The sequence below is a fragment of the Homalodisca vitripennis genome, unplaced genomic scaffold (genome assembly GCF_021130785.1).
Source record: "Homalodisca vitripennis isolate AUS2020 unplaced genomic scaffold, UT_GWSS_2.1 ScUCBcl_4656;HRSCAF=10958, whole genome shotgun sequence".
NCBI lineage: Eukaryota > Metazoa > Arthropoda > Insecta > Hemiptera > Cicadellidae > Homalodisca > Homalodisca vitripennis.
In genome coordinates this window covers 1,169-21,166 of record NW_025780764.1, presented here as the reverse complement: position 1 = coordinate 21,166, position 19,998 = coordinate 1,169, and the positions used below count along the sequence as shown (strand labels likewise).

Here is a 19,998-nt window from a genome sequence, read left to right as displayed (position 1 = left end):
CTTTATCTCATTGACTGATGCTGATAAAGATATATTTATATTGCCAATGGTTATTTTGTAGTTTTTCCATGCTATGAAAAAATATCACCAGTAATAAATGAGTCATTAGTATTTTGAACCATTTTATTACTCTCTTTTTTGTCTCGAATTAGCATGACTTGCAATTGATTCTTTTGTTAAGAGAAATTTCTTTATCAATCTCACAAAAGACTGGGTTATATTCTTATAAAAGGCCAAGACCTTGAATACTTTTGTACTTTAGTATAGAATATTTTCAGCCAGCAGTCTGTTACTTGTGACTGACAGTGTGTGTGCAGTCAAGGGTTTGTTCTGTTGCTGAATAATCAGGTTTCTGCAGAACTTTAATATTCACACATATTTGCAGCACCAACACTTGACAATAATGACAATGGAACTCCATGTCCACACAAGAGGAGAACTCAGACCCAACCCTGACCAAGACGCTGTCTGCTGCATATTTTACAACATCACCAATGACTGTCCAGACCCTTTGATTTCACACATTAAAGGTGATTACTGTTATATATGTAGAATAAAGGTCTTTTACGATAATAAATCTTCATTATTATAAATGTAGCCTCAAAAAGTGTTTGATATATAATATACAATAATTCATTGAATTCGAAATGTACATTGTACAATACAAAAATACATAAAAAGTGTTGAAAGGTTTATTATTGTATATTAATAAATCTTCCTTAAAATTACAAATGCAGTATTGTTTGTACAAAATTATGAATTTAATAACTCAATCTACCAATTTAATTGAGTTGCCAGCTTAACTGTAATTTATAAATAAATTTAAAGTAAAATTAATTTTACATCATTACAATTTACTGTATAATTTCCATGACAAGAAAATATTATAAACTAGTAATTTAGAAAAATGTTATTTTGTTATTGAAAAGTTGGTCAGGAATGTCTTTTACAGTATATACGTATGATATTTAAACTAGTCTATACATGTTTCATACGCTAGAATAAGTTAAAATATCATCCTTCTAGTTGGATATCATCCATCTATGAAACAGTCGGATTTTTTTTTTCATATAGAATTTTGCTAAAACCATATTATTCGTAATGGAATTCAATAAATTAATACATTTTAATTGATAATTTGGTATATGAGCACATTTAGCATTTGAATAGATCGTATACTCCTTTGTAGATATGTTGATTAAGTAAGTAATTTTGTACATGTTGTTCATTTCAGGAGTGATTTATGTGAGTGAAGATGGAACAGAGGAAAAGATGCCCCATCTCCAGTCTCATCTACAGGCTGTTCCGAATGAACAGTCTCTGATAGCTGCCTTTGTTGCTCTTGTACGCAAGTGGGATCCAGACATATTTGTTGGTTATGAGGTACGAGTCTCAGTCATTTGTATCTAAATGAATATTTAACTTCGATCGTAATTCAACGTCTTACGTAGCTCATGAAAATTAAAAATCAATTTTACCTTCTCTTGAAATATAAATCATACTGTTTTCTTTAATTATAAGACTTCTAAATGTGATATGTACTATATATATATATATATATATATATATATATATATATATATATATACTGTTATACATGTAGAATAAAGGTCTTTTACGATAATAAATCTTCATTATTAGAAATGTAGCCTCAAAAAGTGTTTGATATAATATACAATAATTCATTGAATTATATTACATCTAAGTATATAAATAAAATTAGTTGTAATAATAATGCAATATGTAATATAAGTAATAATATTTATTGTTATTAATAAATTTGTATAGCGGTTTATAGTAGCAAAAACGAAAACTGTTTGAAATTCATGTAGATTCAAACTCATACAAGTCATATGTGATATAAAAAGGTGAAAAAATCCATGTTTTGAAAGTTTTAATTTGTTCAAGATTGAACAGCTGTCTTGGGGCTACCTACTGCAACGTGCCTACGTACTCAATATCAACTTGACAGTCGAGCTGTCTCGAGTAAGAGTCCTGACGTCCACGGATAGTGAGACTAAAGAGATAAATGATGATGACTCGGAGATTCGTCTCACTGGAAGGATTGTGCTTAATCTCTGGAGATTCTTGAGACATGAGGTAAACATAAATAATACGAGTAATTATCAGACACCTGCAGTACAGATTATGTAAGGTCGGTTCTGTACAAAACTTGTACTTTGGTTCTCAGTAATGTATGTGTACAATTTTGTGAAAAAGTTACATGTAATGTAGTTTTCATTCTAAAATTAATTCAGAGGACTTCCATAAAATGACTTTACACTTAAATTATGCTTTAGATAAGTGAGGTTATGTTGGGATAAACAAATCTTACACTAGTGGCTCTGCTAGTTTTGGTTCAACATAATGACAGGAATGACATGTTAACAATGTTTAGATACAATGTGAACCAGAGAACTTAGATGATAATTATGACACTAGTCACATAAGATCAAGAGTACGTAAAGATAACAGATTTTAAAATTTTGGAAAACCGTGTCACTGCAAAAACGGGTGCACACACTCCAGAGAATATGAGACACTGACACAGTTTTGTACCATGACATGATTGGTGATTATTCTACCCATTCTGGACCCTCAGATATATGCTTGAGCTTTTTCGGCATTGAAATTGTTTTGTTGTCAACTTTAACTCTATGCTTGCAGGTTTTTCTTGACACCTAAACAAATGGATTCCAATCCAAAAATCCATGTTCTGCTTTTGTAACATAACAATGGCAAATTTTGAAACTCTCATCATTTCAAACTATCTATCTTTAATAATAAATAAACTTTAAACTAAGAATATGTTAAAGTACAATTTCTCACAGTAGTAAATTTTTTTTAGTACTTGTTGAATAGAATCTGAGGTTTCACCTTATACCTCTATGTGATACCTCATGTGGGATTCAAAAAAATCACACATGAAACTCTAGTTGTTATCGTCAGTTGAAAGCTTTAATGTTTTTACTTGCATAGAGACTGAAACTAAGCTTCTTACAAAATTTTTCCACATGAAGAAAAGTGCAGGTTAATTTGTCTTGTTCAGGGATCGTATTGAGGGATGTGTAAGATATGATAGCCAGATTTGAAGTTTTACTAAATACAAGGGTTGGGTCGTCAGTGTACATCGAAGTCAAGCAAGAATTAACACGTTTTATGTTGTAGGTCGCTCTACAGAGTTATACGTTTGAAAACATCGCTTATCACATACTTCACCAGCGAATTCCTCTGTTTTCTTTCCGTATTCTGACAAACTGGTGGGCCCACCGGACCAAAATGTACAGGTATGTATGAAAGTAATGTAGATTCTGACGGAAAATTAAATAAAGTCAAACATGTGTTTTTTTAAGTTTTATGTTGTTTTTATGAAAGCAAAATATAAACATTTATGTCCCTAAGTTTCATTCAAGGTCCAAAATATTGTTTTTTATTCCTAGATGTAACACAATCAGCCATTATTATTTTTCTTTGTTTAGGAGTTTTAGATTTATTAATAACAACAATTCTTATATTGATTTACATTTAGGAAGTGCAAAAGATTTTGTTGGAAAATTAAAACCTTTAGTTTGAGACTTTTACTTGAAAAGCTGTAATAATCTGTTTAATTCTTAGTATTCTTACCAATAAGTTAAGTTTTTGGATTATTTGTAGGATTTTTTGTATGTTATTTATGTACCCAATCTAGATATTATCTAGATATTATTTGTTTAGAAGTGTTTCATTTTGCTCTGTCAATTTAATTCTTATATAATTTTAAGATGTTGTGCATGTTATTTATTTCAAGGTGAAAGTTTTTTCCTCTATTGTTAAGAATAACATCGTTCATTTTGTTTTTTGAGCTAGTATAATTATTAATTTATTTGTAATTTGCACTGCACTTAGGTTAGAGGATAGTATAATTTTTGTTTAATTTAATATAGCTAATTTAGGTAACTGATGACCTGTAGCTATTTATAAGTCAAAATAAATAAATATTTATGCTTAGTGGCATAATTAGGACCCAGCTTTCAGGGGGGGGGGGGGAGATGGGGAAATCTGATTGAAGAGCATACCAAACCAGGAGTTATGGAATAAATCTGAATAATTCTAAATTTAAACAAATGAGATAGGCCTAATTCAAAGTAACACATGTAGTAATTGATGTATTTCATACAAGTTGGTTTGATATTATAGGTATATTTTTAAACATTTGTAGGGCTTTTGGGATGGATTTTTATCCCCCTCCTAAGGTACACCACTGCTGGTGTATCTCTTACGCTGACTATCTGATGGTGTTGTAGGTGGCAAGTGTTTGAGCATTACCTCACACGTGTGGAAGGCATTGTGAAGATAATGCAGCAGTTGGATCTTGTCGGCAGAACCAGTGAATTCGCTCGACTATTTGGAATCCAATTCTACGAGGTTTTATCACGAGGTTCTCAGGTAACATAAACAAGTTACCAAGTTGTTTGCAAGCATTAATGTGGTAATATATAGTGGGTTATTCAATTAGAGATTGGGTAATGTAGTTTATAAAATATTAATTAGGTTAGGTTTGGTTTTGTAGGTGCCTTTTTAGATTATTATGAACATTATTTGTCACAGGTCTCAATAAGAGAGATCTGAGACTAAGAGCGAGCTGAAAGTAAAATTTAATAGAGTTGTCTATTACAAATATTCTCGTAATAAGCACTTTAAAATGAGTGTTGCAACTTTAGTTGTTTGGAGTTAGTCATCAGAAATTATGGCGGTTAGAAACTATTTGAAATTTTGATGGAATTCATAATGTGGTAAGTAAATGATTACATGTCTATATTTAATTTGTTTCCAATAGACCCTCCATTTTATTATAAGTCTTAAATAATTATACAAAACAATACATTTTATAGGAAAAACAGGAAACAATTTTAACAAGAATTACAAGAACAGCATTTGTAATATTTAATTAACAGAATCCGTTCAACAGCATAATAAATAAATTTGTAAACATTACACCCATAATGAAAATTCTCTCATTACACCGATAAGAGATTCAAACATGTGGCTTATTAACACATGTAGCCTAACTATCCCAACACATACATCATTTAATTGTTCCTTGGTGGGTAAATTTAAATTATTTAAGCACTTATATAAAACCCGATTTAATGATCCAAAATCTGAATTTCTCATGTGGTAACATTCATCGAGAAAAATTTCATATTTAGACTTTAAATTTTACATGAAACTTAATTGAGTTCTACGATTTGTAATTGTTGTGTCTACTTGAGCCATGTGTTTGAAATGCTGCATGCAACCTCAGCAAAGCCTGTATGACACAGTGTGGCGTACTCTACCTTGTATTAATACTGTACAATTGTTTCAGTTCCGGGTGGAGTCCATGATGCTGCGACTGGTGAAGCCACTGAACTATGTGGCAGTGTCGCCCAGTATGCAGCAGAGAGCCAGGATGAGAGCGCCAGAGAGTCTGCCTCTCATTATGGAACCTGAGTCCAGGTTTGTACACTAGTTACATGCTCAGCCCCTCGCAAACTTTTGTATCAGGATTTGTAGTTAGGTGGTTTAAAATCAGTTAGCATTAATTTTCTGTCTCTAAATATTTGTTATAGTATGACCAACAAATTTAATTTTCATCTCTAAATTTATAAAGACACAATTTCCAAGATGCAAAAAATGTGTAAGTACATTAATGTTTAGTAAAATGAGATTCACTGTTAACCCTTTGAGCCCTAGATATTCATCTACAGTATAAGTTGACATACTTCTCAGATCATCCTGTATCTGGAATATGTAAAAACTTTGTATTAAAAAGTATCTAGGCTTCTACATGATACTATAGAAGTAACCTAAATAATGTAAAATGCCCTAAGATTACTGATTCGGCCATTTTCAGAGGTTTAGACAACAGTTTCTTTTTAGCCCAAACATAAAAAAATACAACATACTGAATTTTTTAGACTGAACAAATCTTAATCCTCTCCATGGCGTTCACCTCCAATCGCCTCAGCGAGGACCCTGGCCCTAAAGTCCAATCACCACCAACTGCCTTATCATTGCTCTCTGCTTTGTGCTGCCATCATTGAACTGCTAATGAAACTATCTTTTGGCAGTACCATTGTCCACATTCACTGCATGTTTTCATGCTTAGTGATACTACTTGTACCTAGGAATAACATATGAAACATTTTATCAATCCCTTTTTGACTCAATCAATCTATTAAATTTAGCCATATTTAATAAAAAAATTCTTCAAACTTATCTGCTTATAGAATAATTAAACATATTTATAACTTCCTGTAGCTACTGTTTTACTGACTAATTGTTATGTTGTTTTTACACTTCTTTGTAGAATACATGTAATCTTATTTCAATATAACAATACAAACAAAAATTTCTTACTCAAATGAGTTTTGTTAAGATTTAGTTTACCTTATAGGCTTATTAATTTTCAAGTACTGCCGTATTATAGAGAATTGAATAGTATTTACAATGATGTATGATATGTAACAATTTTGTTCAAATTGAGATGTTAAAATAATAGAGTTTTTAGACAGTCAATTTAGCCTTGTAGCACCAGAAGCATGTCACAGTAATCTAACCTGAGAAGGGTTAATATCAAGTATGACATGTTTTAGCATTTTGACTTAGACTTTGGATTTTTAGTTTGTATCCTTTGCTCAAGTCATAATTGATTACATTTGTCTATTTATTTTGTATGAACAGAATTTAACAGTTAATAGGATAAATTTTGTGTATAATTTTGTTGTTTTGTCCACAGATTCTACACTGACCCTGTCATTGTTTTGGATTTTCAGAGTTTGTACCCTTCAATCATTATCGCTTACAACTACTGTTTCTCCACGTGTATGGGCAGAATCGAACATTTGGGAAGGTAAGTTTTGTGTATGATTTACTATGACTTGTTTCATTTTGACTGAATGAATATGTGCACTGAATATGCAATTTCCATTCAGTTTATAACACATTATTTAAAAGGGGCATTTAAATGACAGTTTAAAAATGTTATGTTATAGGCAGTTTTTGAAACTAACACAATGGTTTAAAATGACTGTGGAAATCAGAGAGATGGAGCATTGGTGCTAAAAATTAATTTTCAGTCAGTAGTAACTCTTAGAGGAACTATTACTATTTTTTTAATGATATTGAATCAAATTTTGGGTTTAGCATTTGTTTAAACTGTACACCTGAGTGACATAATTAAAAAATCTTTGGATGTGTACCAAAGATGCTTTGCAGCTGATTTATTGGAATCTGGATGACTTTCATTGTCAGTGGATAACACTCATACTCACTAAAACCAAACAAACAGAGGGCCAACATTTTTACTAAATACTTCATAAAATATAGTACAATTATTAAAGATGCACATTTTTCATCATTATTGGAGTGATTAAAAAGTAATTGCAAGCAAAATATTTAGCCCGTTACTCTAGAATTGCGGTTCTAAAAGAAGAGGACATGGTTCTAATTCAGTTCACATTTTCCTTAATTTTCTAACTTTGTTACCACCTGATCTCAATGCAATGGTGCAATTAATTTTTAATATGAAATACTTGCACAAATACAAGTGTTTACCATCTTGAAATGTCTTACTGATTGAAGGTGGTTAACAAATTTACCCCAGTAATTTGTAATTTCTCAATTTTCAATTTTTGTTTGGACCAGTTAGAATTTATGACACTTATTGTTCACTAGCCTCCATTACATTGTATATATCATATACACTATTTTGATTATTGGTTTTGTAATCTTGGGGTCATAATTGATGAAAATGCAAAACAAGTTGAGAATTTCATCATGAAATTTCAGAATATTTTTTTATTTTAGGTTAGTTATATTACCTTTAAGATTGTATTGATTTCTATAAAATCTTCTGAACATGAATAAAATTTAAAAATATTAGGTTTTACATGTTTTTAATGATTTTTTAAACAGCCCTTGTGTATTTATTTAGCAAATGTCCGTATTTACAAGTATGAATATCAGCATATTTGATTGTTATTGATCATATGTTGTAAATATATGCTGTTGTTAATTAATCAGCATCCAATAATTGATTGTTGACAGATCTGAACTATTTGAATTTGGATGCACTCAATTGAGGGTTCCAATAGATGAGCTCAGCCGTCACAAGGACAACCTCAACTTCTCCCCATGCGGTGTAGCTTTTGTCAATCAGTCAGTGGTGAAGGGGGTGCTGCCTCGCATGCTGGAGGAAATCCTCAATACTCGTCTCATGGTAATTATACTTATTTAAAACAAGCAGAGCAATACGATGGGCTGAGTGCTCCAGCACTACTCTCTCTCGTATTTACATCTTTTTAGAAATGGCTTGTTATTGTTATTTAAAATTTTGTTGTTATTTTATTTGTTGTTTATTTTAATTGTTATTATTATTCCTTCCTGCCTATGCACCATGGACTGCTCTCAATTCACCTGTTATAAAATTATGATGTATTGATATGGTTGAGAATAATAAGTACATAAAGTGGTTATAACAGATGCACATTTTTAAGGTTAGAAACTGGTATTGTACCGTATTAGTTGTGGTTGATTCTAATTTATGTTTTGAATTTCCTGATATTTTAAGGTGAAACAGTCGATGAAAGAGAAGAAAGACAACAAAACACTGCAAAGAGTGTTGCATGCCAGACAGCTGGGGCTCAAACTCATTGCAAATGTCACGTACGGGTACACGGCAGCTAACTTTTCTGGAAGAATGCCTTGCATTGAGGTAACGTACTTTCATTAGAGTCCCTGTACTAGATCTCAAAGAATGAGCGAGTACTGAGATACCGTCTGTACCCAGGTGGGAGACAGCGTGGTGAGCAAAGCTCGGGAAACATTGGAGCGGGCAATCAGCTTGGTGGGGAGGACCACCCGGTGGGGTGCCAGAGTTATCTACGGGGACACGGATTCCATGTTTGTGCTGGTACCGGGAAAGTCCAGGGAAGAGGCGTTCCGGATAGGTGCTGAGATTGCGGAGGCAGTTACAAATGACAATCCGAAACCTGTGAAACTTAAATTAGAGAAAGTCTATCAGCCTTGCTTACTGCAGGTAAGATATTTCTTGTGTCGCAAAAGATAATGTTTCGTCCACAATTCAAGTGTTCATTATAATTTTAATTATTTAAAGTGTTTAAAGTTAGTTAAGTTTTATGGCTTTTCAAACTTTGAGTATATTATTATTAAAACAAAGTGTCTTAGTCTGGTTTTTCATTGTAGTTCTATTTTTATCTCTGATATATATTTATTTATTCGTTCAATCAAGTCCATATCCAGTTTTGCACACTAATTTCTGTTCAACAGGTCTAGAATGAAATATCACTTCATTCAGTTTGTCAGGAGAAGGTAGATTTTACATGTAGCTATCATCTCAAAATGTCTGACTGAAGATGCATTATTATTTTATATGTTTAATTTGTGCAGCATATTATATGTATCTCCTCTGAACTCTGTATACAATATAAATTCCAATATTGTTTAGAGTTACAAATATAATGGACTGTGGTTTGGTCTAACTGAACAAATGGACAAAAAAACTGAGAATGTGACCAGACTCAAAAATGAAATAGTTATATGTGTATATGATATACTGAGAATGTTGCAGACAAAGAAAAGATATGTGGGCTACATGTATGAGAGTCCCAGCCAAGACAAACCGGTTTATGATGCGAAAGGCATTGAGACAGTCCGGAGAGATGGATGTCCAGCTGTTGCCAAGGTACAACTGTCAATTTGATTAGTAAATAGTCGTCTATTTTAAACAGGGATGGTGCAATTTTTTGATTTTTGTGAGTTTTTGATCTGCTGGTTCCTTGAAAATTTGTACTACTAGTCTGTTTATTTGAGATCTGAAAATGTCTAAATTGAAAAACTGAATTATTTGAGATCTGAAGATGTCAGAATTGAAAAACTGATAATAATTTGTCTCAATAGGGGTTGTTTGGCAGTGGCACATCTCAGTTAAGTGTGTATTACATCAGTTACATTAATATGGCCATATTTGAAATCGATGTGCTTGATGTAACATTATGGATGGTCTTAGAAGTCAGAAGTCAGAAGTCAGCATGCTTTATTCATGAACTTTAAGTACAGAATTTGCGTCATAAATTAATAAAAAACAACATATACTATCAATAACAATAGTAAATAGAATGGTGAAAAATGTTTCTTCTAGAGGATCAAAATTCCTGTGATTGTCGCCATCCGTAAAACTCAGTCATGGAGTAAAATGGGTGGTCAAGAAGCCAGTTCTTCAGCAAGTGACGAAACTGTTGAATGCTTGCAGTCTTCAGCTCTGGAGGAAGGACATTCCACATTCTGGCACCTGCATAGCTGGGTTTCTTCTCAGTCATTGTGCGATGGTGTGTAGGAAGGCTGTAATTGGCTGACTGTCTTGTGCTGTAGTCATGAATCTGAGCTGCGGTTCTTATGGGGCTTAATGATTTTAGATGTGAGTATGTTACAACTTCCAAGATATACAGATTTACTACAGTCAGAATTTTTAGGTCTTTGTATTTGCTTCTGCAAGTTTCTCTTGACTGGAGATCTCCAAGTATTCTTATAGCACGTTTTTGGAGCAAGAGCACTCGTTCTAGATTACCCCTTGTAGTTGCTCCCCATACTTCAATACCATAGCGTAAATGGGTCACGAACAGGCTGTAATAGGCGATCTTGGCTGTATCCACGTCACAGATGTTCTTAATCCTGCGAATTACAAACAGGCTTACACTTAGCTTGTTGCACAGGAGATCGATGTGGGGGGTCCAGGAGAGGCTTTCATCAATTGTTACTCCCAAGTATTTGGCAACAGTAACTTCTTCAAGGTCAGGTAACTTGCCTACAGCCTCTCTGTGCTTGCCTAAAATAAGTTGCTTAGTTTTTGTCTTATTTACAACGAGGTCGTTCCTATGGCAAAACTGAATTGCCATGTTAAGAGCAATATAAGAGGTCACTTCAAGATGTTTTGGATTATTGTTGCCCAATAGCAATACAGTGTCATCTCTGCATACATTAGTGATCTGCAATAGTCTTTTAGATATCTTGGAAAGTCATTGGTAAATAAAATGAAAAGTACTGGACCCAGTACAGACCCTTGAGGAACTCCCCGTGTGATGCTTTTTGGTTCAGATTTGATTTGTTGCATAATCCCCTTGCTATTATGCATAAGTTCAACCATTTGGCACCTCCCTGTCAGGTAACTGTGAAACCAGTTATAGGCAGTCCCTGTTACACCTATCGCACTAAGCTTAGCCATGAGGTGTTTGTGGCTGAGGCAATCGAAAGCCTTGCTATAATCTAGTAGAATAGCAATGGTGGTGTTGCCATCTTCAAGTTGATCAATAAGGAATTCTACCAGACAGATTAGGGCGGTGGTTGTTGACTTGCCTTTCAGAAATCCATGTTGCTGGGTTGTAAGGAGTTCATTTGTCGTTACATGGTCTATGAGTCTGGTTAGTGTCAGTTTTTCAATTATTTTAGAGAATGTTGGAACTAGAGAAATCGGTCGATAATTTGAGGCTTGGGTTGGGGATCCCTGTTTGAACAATGGGTAGACTTTGGCCATTTTTAGAGCAGATGGGAAGTTTCCAGACAAAAAAGATTTGTTTACTATGTCTACTATGGGGTCAATTAGCTCTTCTTTACAAGTTTTTAAAAGCTTTGCTGAGATTCCATCATAGCCTGATGAAGTTTTTTGGTTTCAGACTATCCATAACTCGAGACACCTCCTGTATGGTTGTTTGGTAGAGGTCTAATACAGGAATATCTGGATTTTCAACTGGTAGTGACATTGCTTGGCCAGTAGTTTGTCCATTGTTATGGATTGTGTCATCAGCTATGTTGACAAAAAAGTTGTTCATATAGTCTGCCATCTTTATTGGGTCAGATGAGAGTGTACCTTGTATGTCAAGTTCAGTCGGGAGGTTTATTTTTTCTTTAGGTTTTCTTTCCGAGTTGATTACCCTCCATAAAGCTTTTGTCTTATTATCAGCTTCGGCCACAGCGTTTTTTGTGTCCTGTTGTCTAAGTAGTCTTAATCTCAAGTCATATTCCTTTTTTATCGCTGATGCATTTTTTCTTATGCTCTTCACTACCTGTTGCATTGTATTGGTCTTGGGCCTTAACCAGCATTCCTTTTAGGTGAATTGTTGTAGGGTCATTTAACATTAATTTACTTCGCTTTGGCATTGTTCTTGATTTAACCATCGGACAAGCCTCGTTCATTACATCAGTCAGTATCTGAAGAAATCTGTTGTAGGCATCGTTAACCTCCAGAGAACTGTAGACTTCTGTCCAGTCTTGTTGGCCGAGACATGTTTTGAGCTTATAAAGATTTCTGTTGTTTATGTGCCTACGCTCCATGGTAGAAGGTGCCTGGAGTTTTGTGCTGTTCAGCTTTAGTGTGCATAGTTGGCCTGTGTGATCGGAAATTCCTGTGTTAATGACATGAACATCAAGCTCCTCTTGTGGGAGGTTTGTGCAAACACAGTCAATGGAGGTTCTTGAAGTTGGTGTAATCCTTGTGGGTGGTAAATCGAGTCTCTCCATATCATGGCTTTTTAGGATGTCTTGCATTAGGATGTAGTCATGCTTTTTATCTAGTGAATCTATGTTAATGTCGCCCATGAAGATGACACGATGCTTTTCTGCCTGTATTTTTTGAAGGATCTGAGCTATGATTTCCAGGCCTTGAATCAAGTTTCTGTTTGTTCTGTACACCCCTATAATGAAGGTGGTAATTTTTCCTATTTTGATTTTAATGACTGCCACTTCACACAATAGCTCAATGCACTGGTCATGAACATTTATTGCTTCAATTTTCTCCTGAAGCAACTCTTTTGCATAGATGGCAACACCTCCTTTTAAGAAAGTTGTCCTGCTGAATTCTGCTACTAATTTGTAGCCGATCAGTCTTGTGTTTAGCAGGACCTCTCTTTTTTGTCCATGTTCTGTTATGATGACTAAGTCAGGGTTTGTTTGTGTCTAGAAGGGCATTCATCTTGTCAATTTTGTTAGAAATTCGATCTACGTTCTGATGTAGCACGGTGAGAGTTTTGCTACTTGAAAGCCTATTTTTTTTCTTTTGTAAAATTTTGTTTTGAATCGTTTCAATATGGGGTGAGTTTTTGTCTAAAAAACTACATTTTTCCACTAAAGGGGTTGTTTCGTTGAATTCAGAGCTATTGGCAAGATCGCCCTGCAGTAAGGTAGGCTTAAGTGTGGTGCAGGATTCCCTCCAGTTTATTATTAAGTCCTTGTAGAAGTCTATGTGCTTTATAAAAAACTCCTCATGACTTTCATTTTGTAATCTTTTAAAAGTATTCATTGGTGGGGTTTTGGCTGAGCACAGAGCCTCTTTCAGGGATTTTATAGGCCTTATTGTCTGATGGAATAGGATTTTTAGGTTGATGATTTAGACTTAAACTCAGAGATTGTCTGTCTTTCCCAGTCTCAACTTCATCCAGTTTGTTGGTCGGAGTTTGTCTGTCTCTCCCAGTGTCATGTTTATCAAATTCATCATCACCTGCTATTATAGACAGTTTTTTTGTCGGGGTTTGGCTGATTCCCCCTGTTGATTCTGTTGCCTGTGGAGTTGTCGAGAGGTTGAAAATTCTAGTCTGAGCTGCTGTAGACAGTTTTTTTGTCGGGGTTTGACTGATTCCCCCAGTTAATTCAGTAGGCTTTGGAGTTGTCGAGAGGCTGGAGTCTCCTGTCAATGATGTTTTGGACCCTGGGTCCTCTGTCATTAGAGGTATCGTGATGGCTATGTTTTTTAAATTTCTATTGAGTTCTGTAATGGATTGCACCATCTGGTCCTGTTTCTCTTTAATGAGATCCAGATCTAGGAGGAGGGTAACATTTGTTGGAGGTGAGTTTATATGAATAGTTTGGGTTCCAACATCTACAGAGGTTTTTATAACATTAGTGTGACTTTTTTCTGCTGAATGTTTAAGTTTGGCAATTAATTTTTCTTGCTCATTGATTTTAAGTGAGTAGTTAGTGAGAATTTCAGATTGTTTAATGTCATGTTCCTCAAAAATTGTTTGGACATCAATTTTATCTTGTTTAGACTTACTAAGTTGCTGTTCCAATTCTTCCATTTGACTTAGTAGAGTTTCAATTTTTTGTTCATATTTATTCTCCCTTGTAGTGAGTTCTTCAATTTTTGCTTCCATACAGAGTAAGTTAGTTTTGAGTACAATTACTTGGCAATTCAAATTATTGTTATTTCTCTTGAGATCAATATTTTCTTGTAATAAAAAAGATCCGGCTTCGGCAGCTAGTGTCAGGGATGTTTCTAAATCCTGTTCTTCCAATTTTCCATGGTCCTGCAGTTTTGTCTTCATTTTTTTCTAACTTAAAATCTACAAGAGAGGAGTTCAAGATATCTGGAGAGCTATTTTTGAATATTACTACTTCCAGGTCCTTGAATCGGACTACTAAGGATGTCACAATTTGATGAAGTTGAGTCATTAATTTCTACTGTAGAACACAGTTGTTGGTCACCTCTACATAGAGTGCATTTCCATAAGTCAATTTCGTCAGCACCCCATTTTTTCAAGTTCTTCTCAAGTATGTTCTGACATCCTGCATGATACCATTTTTGACAATGACCAGTGCATTTTATTCCTGAAAACCTAACACCAATGTCACAGGTGCCACACGGGTATTTTGGAGGCATTTTCCCAGAAAAAGTATGAAAAATTGTGTAATTTAATATAGGCTTTCCAATTGTGGTTTAATTGTCAGAGTATAAATGAATGAATTACTGTATATTACTTGATTTAGATGTGCTAATCAACTGCTTTGTCAGATAGTGAAAAAAATAAGAGAAGTTTGTCAAAAACACATAGACCTAAAAACTCTTGATTAAATGGCAATCAAGTGCCGTGTCAATAGTATGAGTACAGCAGCTGGCTGTATTGCTGTAGGTCAGCGCTGACAAGGTGTCTGGGTCACTGGTCTAGTTACAGGTGGCCAAGCAGCTGTGTGCTAACGCTGTATGATGTGGAATATCACTGTTAGTTTGTGACTTGGCAGTGACGTCACTGTTATTTAGTTATTTCATAGATGAGTAATACACGAATTATATTTCATATTATTTTAAATCTTAAACGGCTTATAAGTTTGGAGTGAATAATATAGTTGTGTGAAGTGTTATGCTTGATTATTGAAAGTCTTTAACTTGGCTTAATCTTGATAGTTTTACTTGCTTGTTAGTGTTCAGTATTTAATTAAAGTTTCTTGATAAAGTTCTGAAGCTTCCATGAAAGAAAATATTTGATTTTTTAACTTACATGAGATCCAAGGTAAGTATTGTGCACAAGTAAATAATATTTTGTTGTATTATTACCACTTAAAATACACACTTTTCTTGGAGTTCACTTTACTGTGACTGTAGTCAGTCAGCCATGTTGTTGTATTTTTTCCTTATTTGGGATCGATGTACTTGATGTAACATATCATGGATGGCCTTATTGGGGATCGATGTACTTGATGTAACATATCATGGATGGCCTTATTGGGGATCGATGTACTTGATGTAACATATCATGGATGGCCTTATTGGGGATCGATTTACTTGATGTAACATGTCATGGGTGGCCTTATTGGGGATCGAAGTACTTGATGTAACATATGGATGGCCGTATTGGGGATCGATTTACTTGATGTAACATATCATGGATGGCCTTATTGGGGGATCGATGTACTTGATGTAACATATCATGGATGGCCTTATTGGGGATCGAAGTACTTGATGTAACATATGGATGGCCTTATTGGGGATCGAAGTACTTGATGTAACATATGGATGGCCGTATTGGGGATCAAAGTACTTGATGTAACATATCATGGATGGCCTTATTGGGGATCGATGTACTTGATGTAACATATCATGGATGGCCTTATTTTGGGATCGATGTACTTGATGTAACATATCATGGATGGCCTTATTGGGGATCGATGTACTTGATGTAACATATCATGGATGGCCTTATTTGGGATCGATGTACTTGATGTAACATATCATGGATGGCCTTATTTGGGATCGATGTACTTGATGTAACATATCATGGATGGCCTTATTGGGGATCGAAGTACTTGATGTAACATATGGATGGCCGTATTGGGGATCGAAGTACTTGATGTAACATATCATGGATGGCCTTATTGGGGATCGATTTACTTGATGTAACATATCATGGATGGCCTTATTGGGGATCGATGTACTTGATGTAACATATCATGGATGGCCTTATTGGGGATCGATGTACTTGATGTAACATATCATGGATGGCCTTATTGGGGATCGATGTACTTGATGTAACATATCATGGATGGCCTTATTTGGGATCGATGTACTTGATGTAACATATCATGGATGGCCTTATTGGGGATCAATGTACTTGATGTAACATATCATGGATGGCCTTATTTGGGATCGAAGTACTTGATGTAACATATGGATGGCCGTATTGGGGATCGATGTACTTGATGTAACATGTCATGGGTGGCCTTATTGGGAATTGATGTACTTGATGTAACATATCATGGATGGCCTTATTTGGGGATCGATTTACTTGATGTAACATGTCATGGGTGGCCTTATTGGGAATTGATGTACTTGATGTAAACATATCATGGATGGCCTTATTTGGGGATCGATTTACTTGATGTAACATATCATGGATTACCGTATTGGGGATCGATGTACTTGATGTGACATGTCATGGGTGGCCTTATTGGGGCCATGGGTGTATTATTGTATAATACATATTAAGATTTTTATTCTAGAAGGTCTATATACTATTTATTTATTGGCAAAAAAATGGATTCAAAGTCAAGTCCTAAATGTTGAGATCAAAACTGGAAAAAAAATTCAATCTTTTTCTGTTTGTCAACAATAAAGAACCTGGTTATAAGCTTTTATTATTCGTACTTTACCATAATTTTAACACTGAAATATTTATGTCTAATATGATTATTGTACTGATTCACATTTTTATAGTATATCAATTTACACAGTTCAGTTTTTTTTACTTGGATTACTAATTTAACGCTCTTTTTCCTATCAATAATAGGTGTATGAAAAATATGAACTCGTATGTTACAAGTTTTCAAACATATTCATATTTTTGAATTTTCCGTGTGCAGATTTTCTTTCAAAGTTCAGGAATTGTCTACATAATTTTGAAAGATTAAACTAATACTTGGTAATCTTAACCTAGTTCAGTGAAAATGAAATTTGTTCAGATATTGGAGAAGACGCTGCGGATCCTTTTCGAGACCAAGGATGTGAGCTTGGTGAAACGCTACGTGTGTCGACAGTTTGGCAAAGTGTTGTCCGGCCGCATCAGTATCCAGGAGCTGACGTTTGCCCGAGATGAGTACCGGGGAGCTGCTGGATACAGGCCCGGAGCTTGTGTTCCTGCTCTTGAGTTGGCCAAGTTAGTTTGCTTTCTCATCAGATTTGAATAGTTACATTTCGATCACAACATCCTATTTTTGCATTGTTTTTACGTTTTACCAGTACTGGGTTAACTAATCCACATACTTAAACATTTTTTATTGTATCCATGGTTAAACATGTAAACAGATAAATTACACATTCTTTGCTCATGAGAAAGATTTATCTGTCTTGATATATCCAAACTTCTTCCATAGTACACCGTCGACATTTCTACTTGAGCTATTTCACTGCACTAATCAGCTGTCTGATGTGTGTTCTAATTGGCTAAGAGTCAGAGCGAAATCTTGTGTGGCGTGGATGTGTATGGTATGAGGGGAAGGTATTGACGGGAAAAACGAGATATGAATCCTGCTACATGTGTGAGTATAGCGATGTTGCTTTATGTGTTGTTCCATGTATTTCAGAATACCATGAACGAAAAAGTTCTAGAATTGCATTTTAAAATTGTCCTGTAGTAATCTTATTCATAAAAATAGGGTCAATACACTTTCAAAGTTTTTTCAAACATGAAATCTAAATACACTAGAAAATAATTTACGAAATCAAGAAATAATTTTGAACAACATAATTGAAATGATCGGTGCTACACAGTTTGTGTCTCAGTTGACCAAAAATCTCAGCGCAACTGGCTTGGCCGGTTGCAAAATTTACAGCGGTCAAAGGGTTTAATGCTTATAGGGAATTAATAAAAATTACTGTAAGTATGGTAGAAATTAGTTTGATGATGAATTCATATTATCAAATTTTGGCTAAAAGAAGCGTAGAATAATTTAGTTGTGCGACTAATGTTTTAGTTGCAATAGTTAAATCTTGTTAATTGATTCTCAGTTCCATAATTATATATATATATATATATATATCTTCTGTAATGCCAATCGGCTTCAATACTCTTCGAAGTACTTTATAGTGTACACAAAAACAGAAACAAAAATTTAGTGCTCATGTTTAATTTTCGAGTTGACACAACCCTTCTTCAGAACACACTGAATTAAAACTGTCCCAAAGACTATATTAGAAAAACCATCACTCCATTAAGAGTGAGAATGACCAATCATCGATTTGATGTTGCTCATCAAAAATTATGAGAGACCATTATCTGCTCATGCGATTCAACACAATCAAAATAAATTAGAAAATTGCTTCAGCCTAAAAGGAATTTTACCATTTAGAGCCAAACCCCAATCAAAATACCAATCTAATAAATTTAAGAAATGTTGAAATCGCACATCAATTAATTTTAAAATCAAGGCAAAACCAGATGGGTTGAACCTAAGATGATTCTCTTTTTTTTTTTTTATAACAAAAAAAATTTTAGTTCTATGTAAACATTTTACAAATATTCTAAATACAGCTGATTGGGATCTTGTTGTTTATGGTATTTATTTGTTAAAATTTTATTTTGGTTATGTCTTTTGTTTTTGGTTTGAGTTCTGTTTATATGTTTTAATTCAGTGTGTTCTGAAGAAGGGTTGTGTCAACTCGAAAATTAAACATGAGCACTGAATTTTTGTTTCTGTTTTTGTGTACACTATAAAGTACTTCGAAGAGTATATATATATATATATATATATATACATTAAATTGTATAAATGGCAATAGCCTTATTTAATTTCAATAAACACTGAATCGCAAAAAGTACTTGCTCCGCCGGGAGTCGAACCCGGATCTCTCACTTGCCGGGTGAATGTGCTACCATTACACCACAGAGACCTTACTTTTTCCGATTCAATTATTTTGTATTTGGCCGTATCTGTCACATATGAGTTTAAATAAGCAAACTAACATATGATCGGAAGACCGATTTAAAATATATATATTTTAAATCCAATGGGTTCAATAAGTAGAAATAAAATGAATTTTGAGATTAAACTAAATGTGTATAAAGTTTCCTTTACAATAAATATTGGTAAAAATAATGTAAGATGAAATGAATGATTACATTCCAATAGTTTATTTCGCTTATATAACATTCTTTTACCCCCTGAAGGTATAGAAGGTTGATGTATGCTACTGTACTATATAGATTTCAACTTGAGTTTACCCCCTCAATTTTATAATGATGAGCATGCGTATGTGTTCAGGCAGTGGCGGCACTGTGGATCCACGCCTGGAGCCAAGAGTAGGCCAGAGAGTGCCTTACGTTATTGTGGCGGGGCCCCCAGGTCTTCCACTCATCAGACTGGTGCGCAGCCCCGCCACTCTGCTAGCAGACGACAGCCTCAAGATAAATGCTGAGTATTTACATCTCCCGAGTTATCATTCCTCCTCTGGGACAGGTGCTTCTCCCTCATTGGAGCCAACATTCCCATGTGGTCAGTGTTTCATTCATGAATCATAATAGTAATCAGAAAGCTTTATTTAATATCTTATATGAATTGTATTATTCGAACCAATAATGTTGTCCTTTAATAGATAAGTTACCTTTTAGATAAGTATAGGATTTTAGTTATTGAATAATTTTAGATAATGAATGTGTTCAGATTTTTGGATGGAACTAAGACTAAAAAAAAGGCAATTGT

At 34.3% G+C, this 19,998-nt stretch overlaps 1 protein-coding gene across 1 annotated transcript in view; it reads left to right on the top strand.

Moving 5' to 3' along the window:
- Positions 1 to 19,729, top strand: part of LOC124373019 (DNA polymerase zeta catalytic subunit-like) — a 29,353-nt gene extending 9,624 nt beyond the window's left edge. Inside the window, exons 3-15 of the mRNA XM_046831429.1 lie at positions 386 to 530; positions 1,235 to 1,383; positions 1,909 to 2,100; positions 3,169 to 3,287; positions 4,284 to 4,425; positions 5,348 to 5,478; positions 6,761 to 6,874; positions 8,071 to 8,242; positions 8,594 to 8,737; positions 8,813 to 9,061; positions 9,614 to 9,727; positions 17,263 to 17,456; positions 19,561 to 19,729. Of these exons, the coding sequence (XP_046687385.1) occupies positions 386 to 530; positions 1,235 to 1,383; positions 1,909 to 2,100; positions 3,169 to 3,287; positions 4,284 to 4,425; positions 5,348 to 5,478; positions 6,761 to 6,874; positions 8,071 to 8,242; positions 8,594 to 8,737; positions 8,813 to 9,061; positions 9,614 to 9,727; positions 17,263 to 17,456; positions 19,561 to 19,714 (2,019 nt within the window). The 3' untranslated portion in view covers positions 19,715 to 19,729. The remainder of the gene's footprint in view (positions 1 to 385; positions 531 to 1,234; positions 1,384 to 1,908; positions 2,101 to 3,168; positions 3,288 to 4,283; positions 4,426 to 5,347; positions 5,479 to 6,760; positions 6,875 to 8,070; positions 8,243 to 8,593; positions 8,738 to 8,812; positions 9,062 to 9,613; positions 9,728 to 17,262; positions 17,457 to 19,560) is intronic.
- Positions 19,730 to 19,998: the final 269 nt, after the last annotated feature.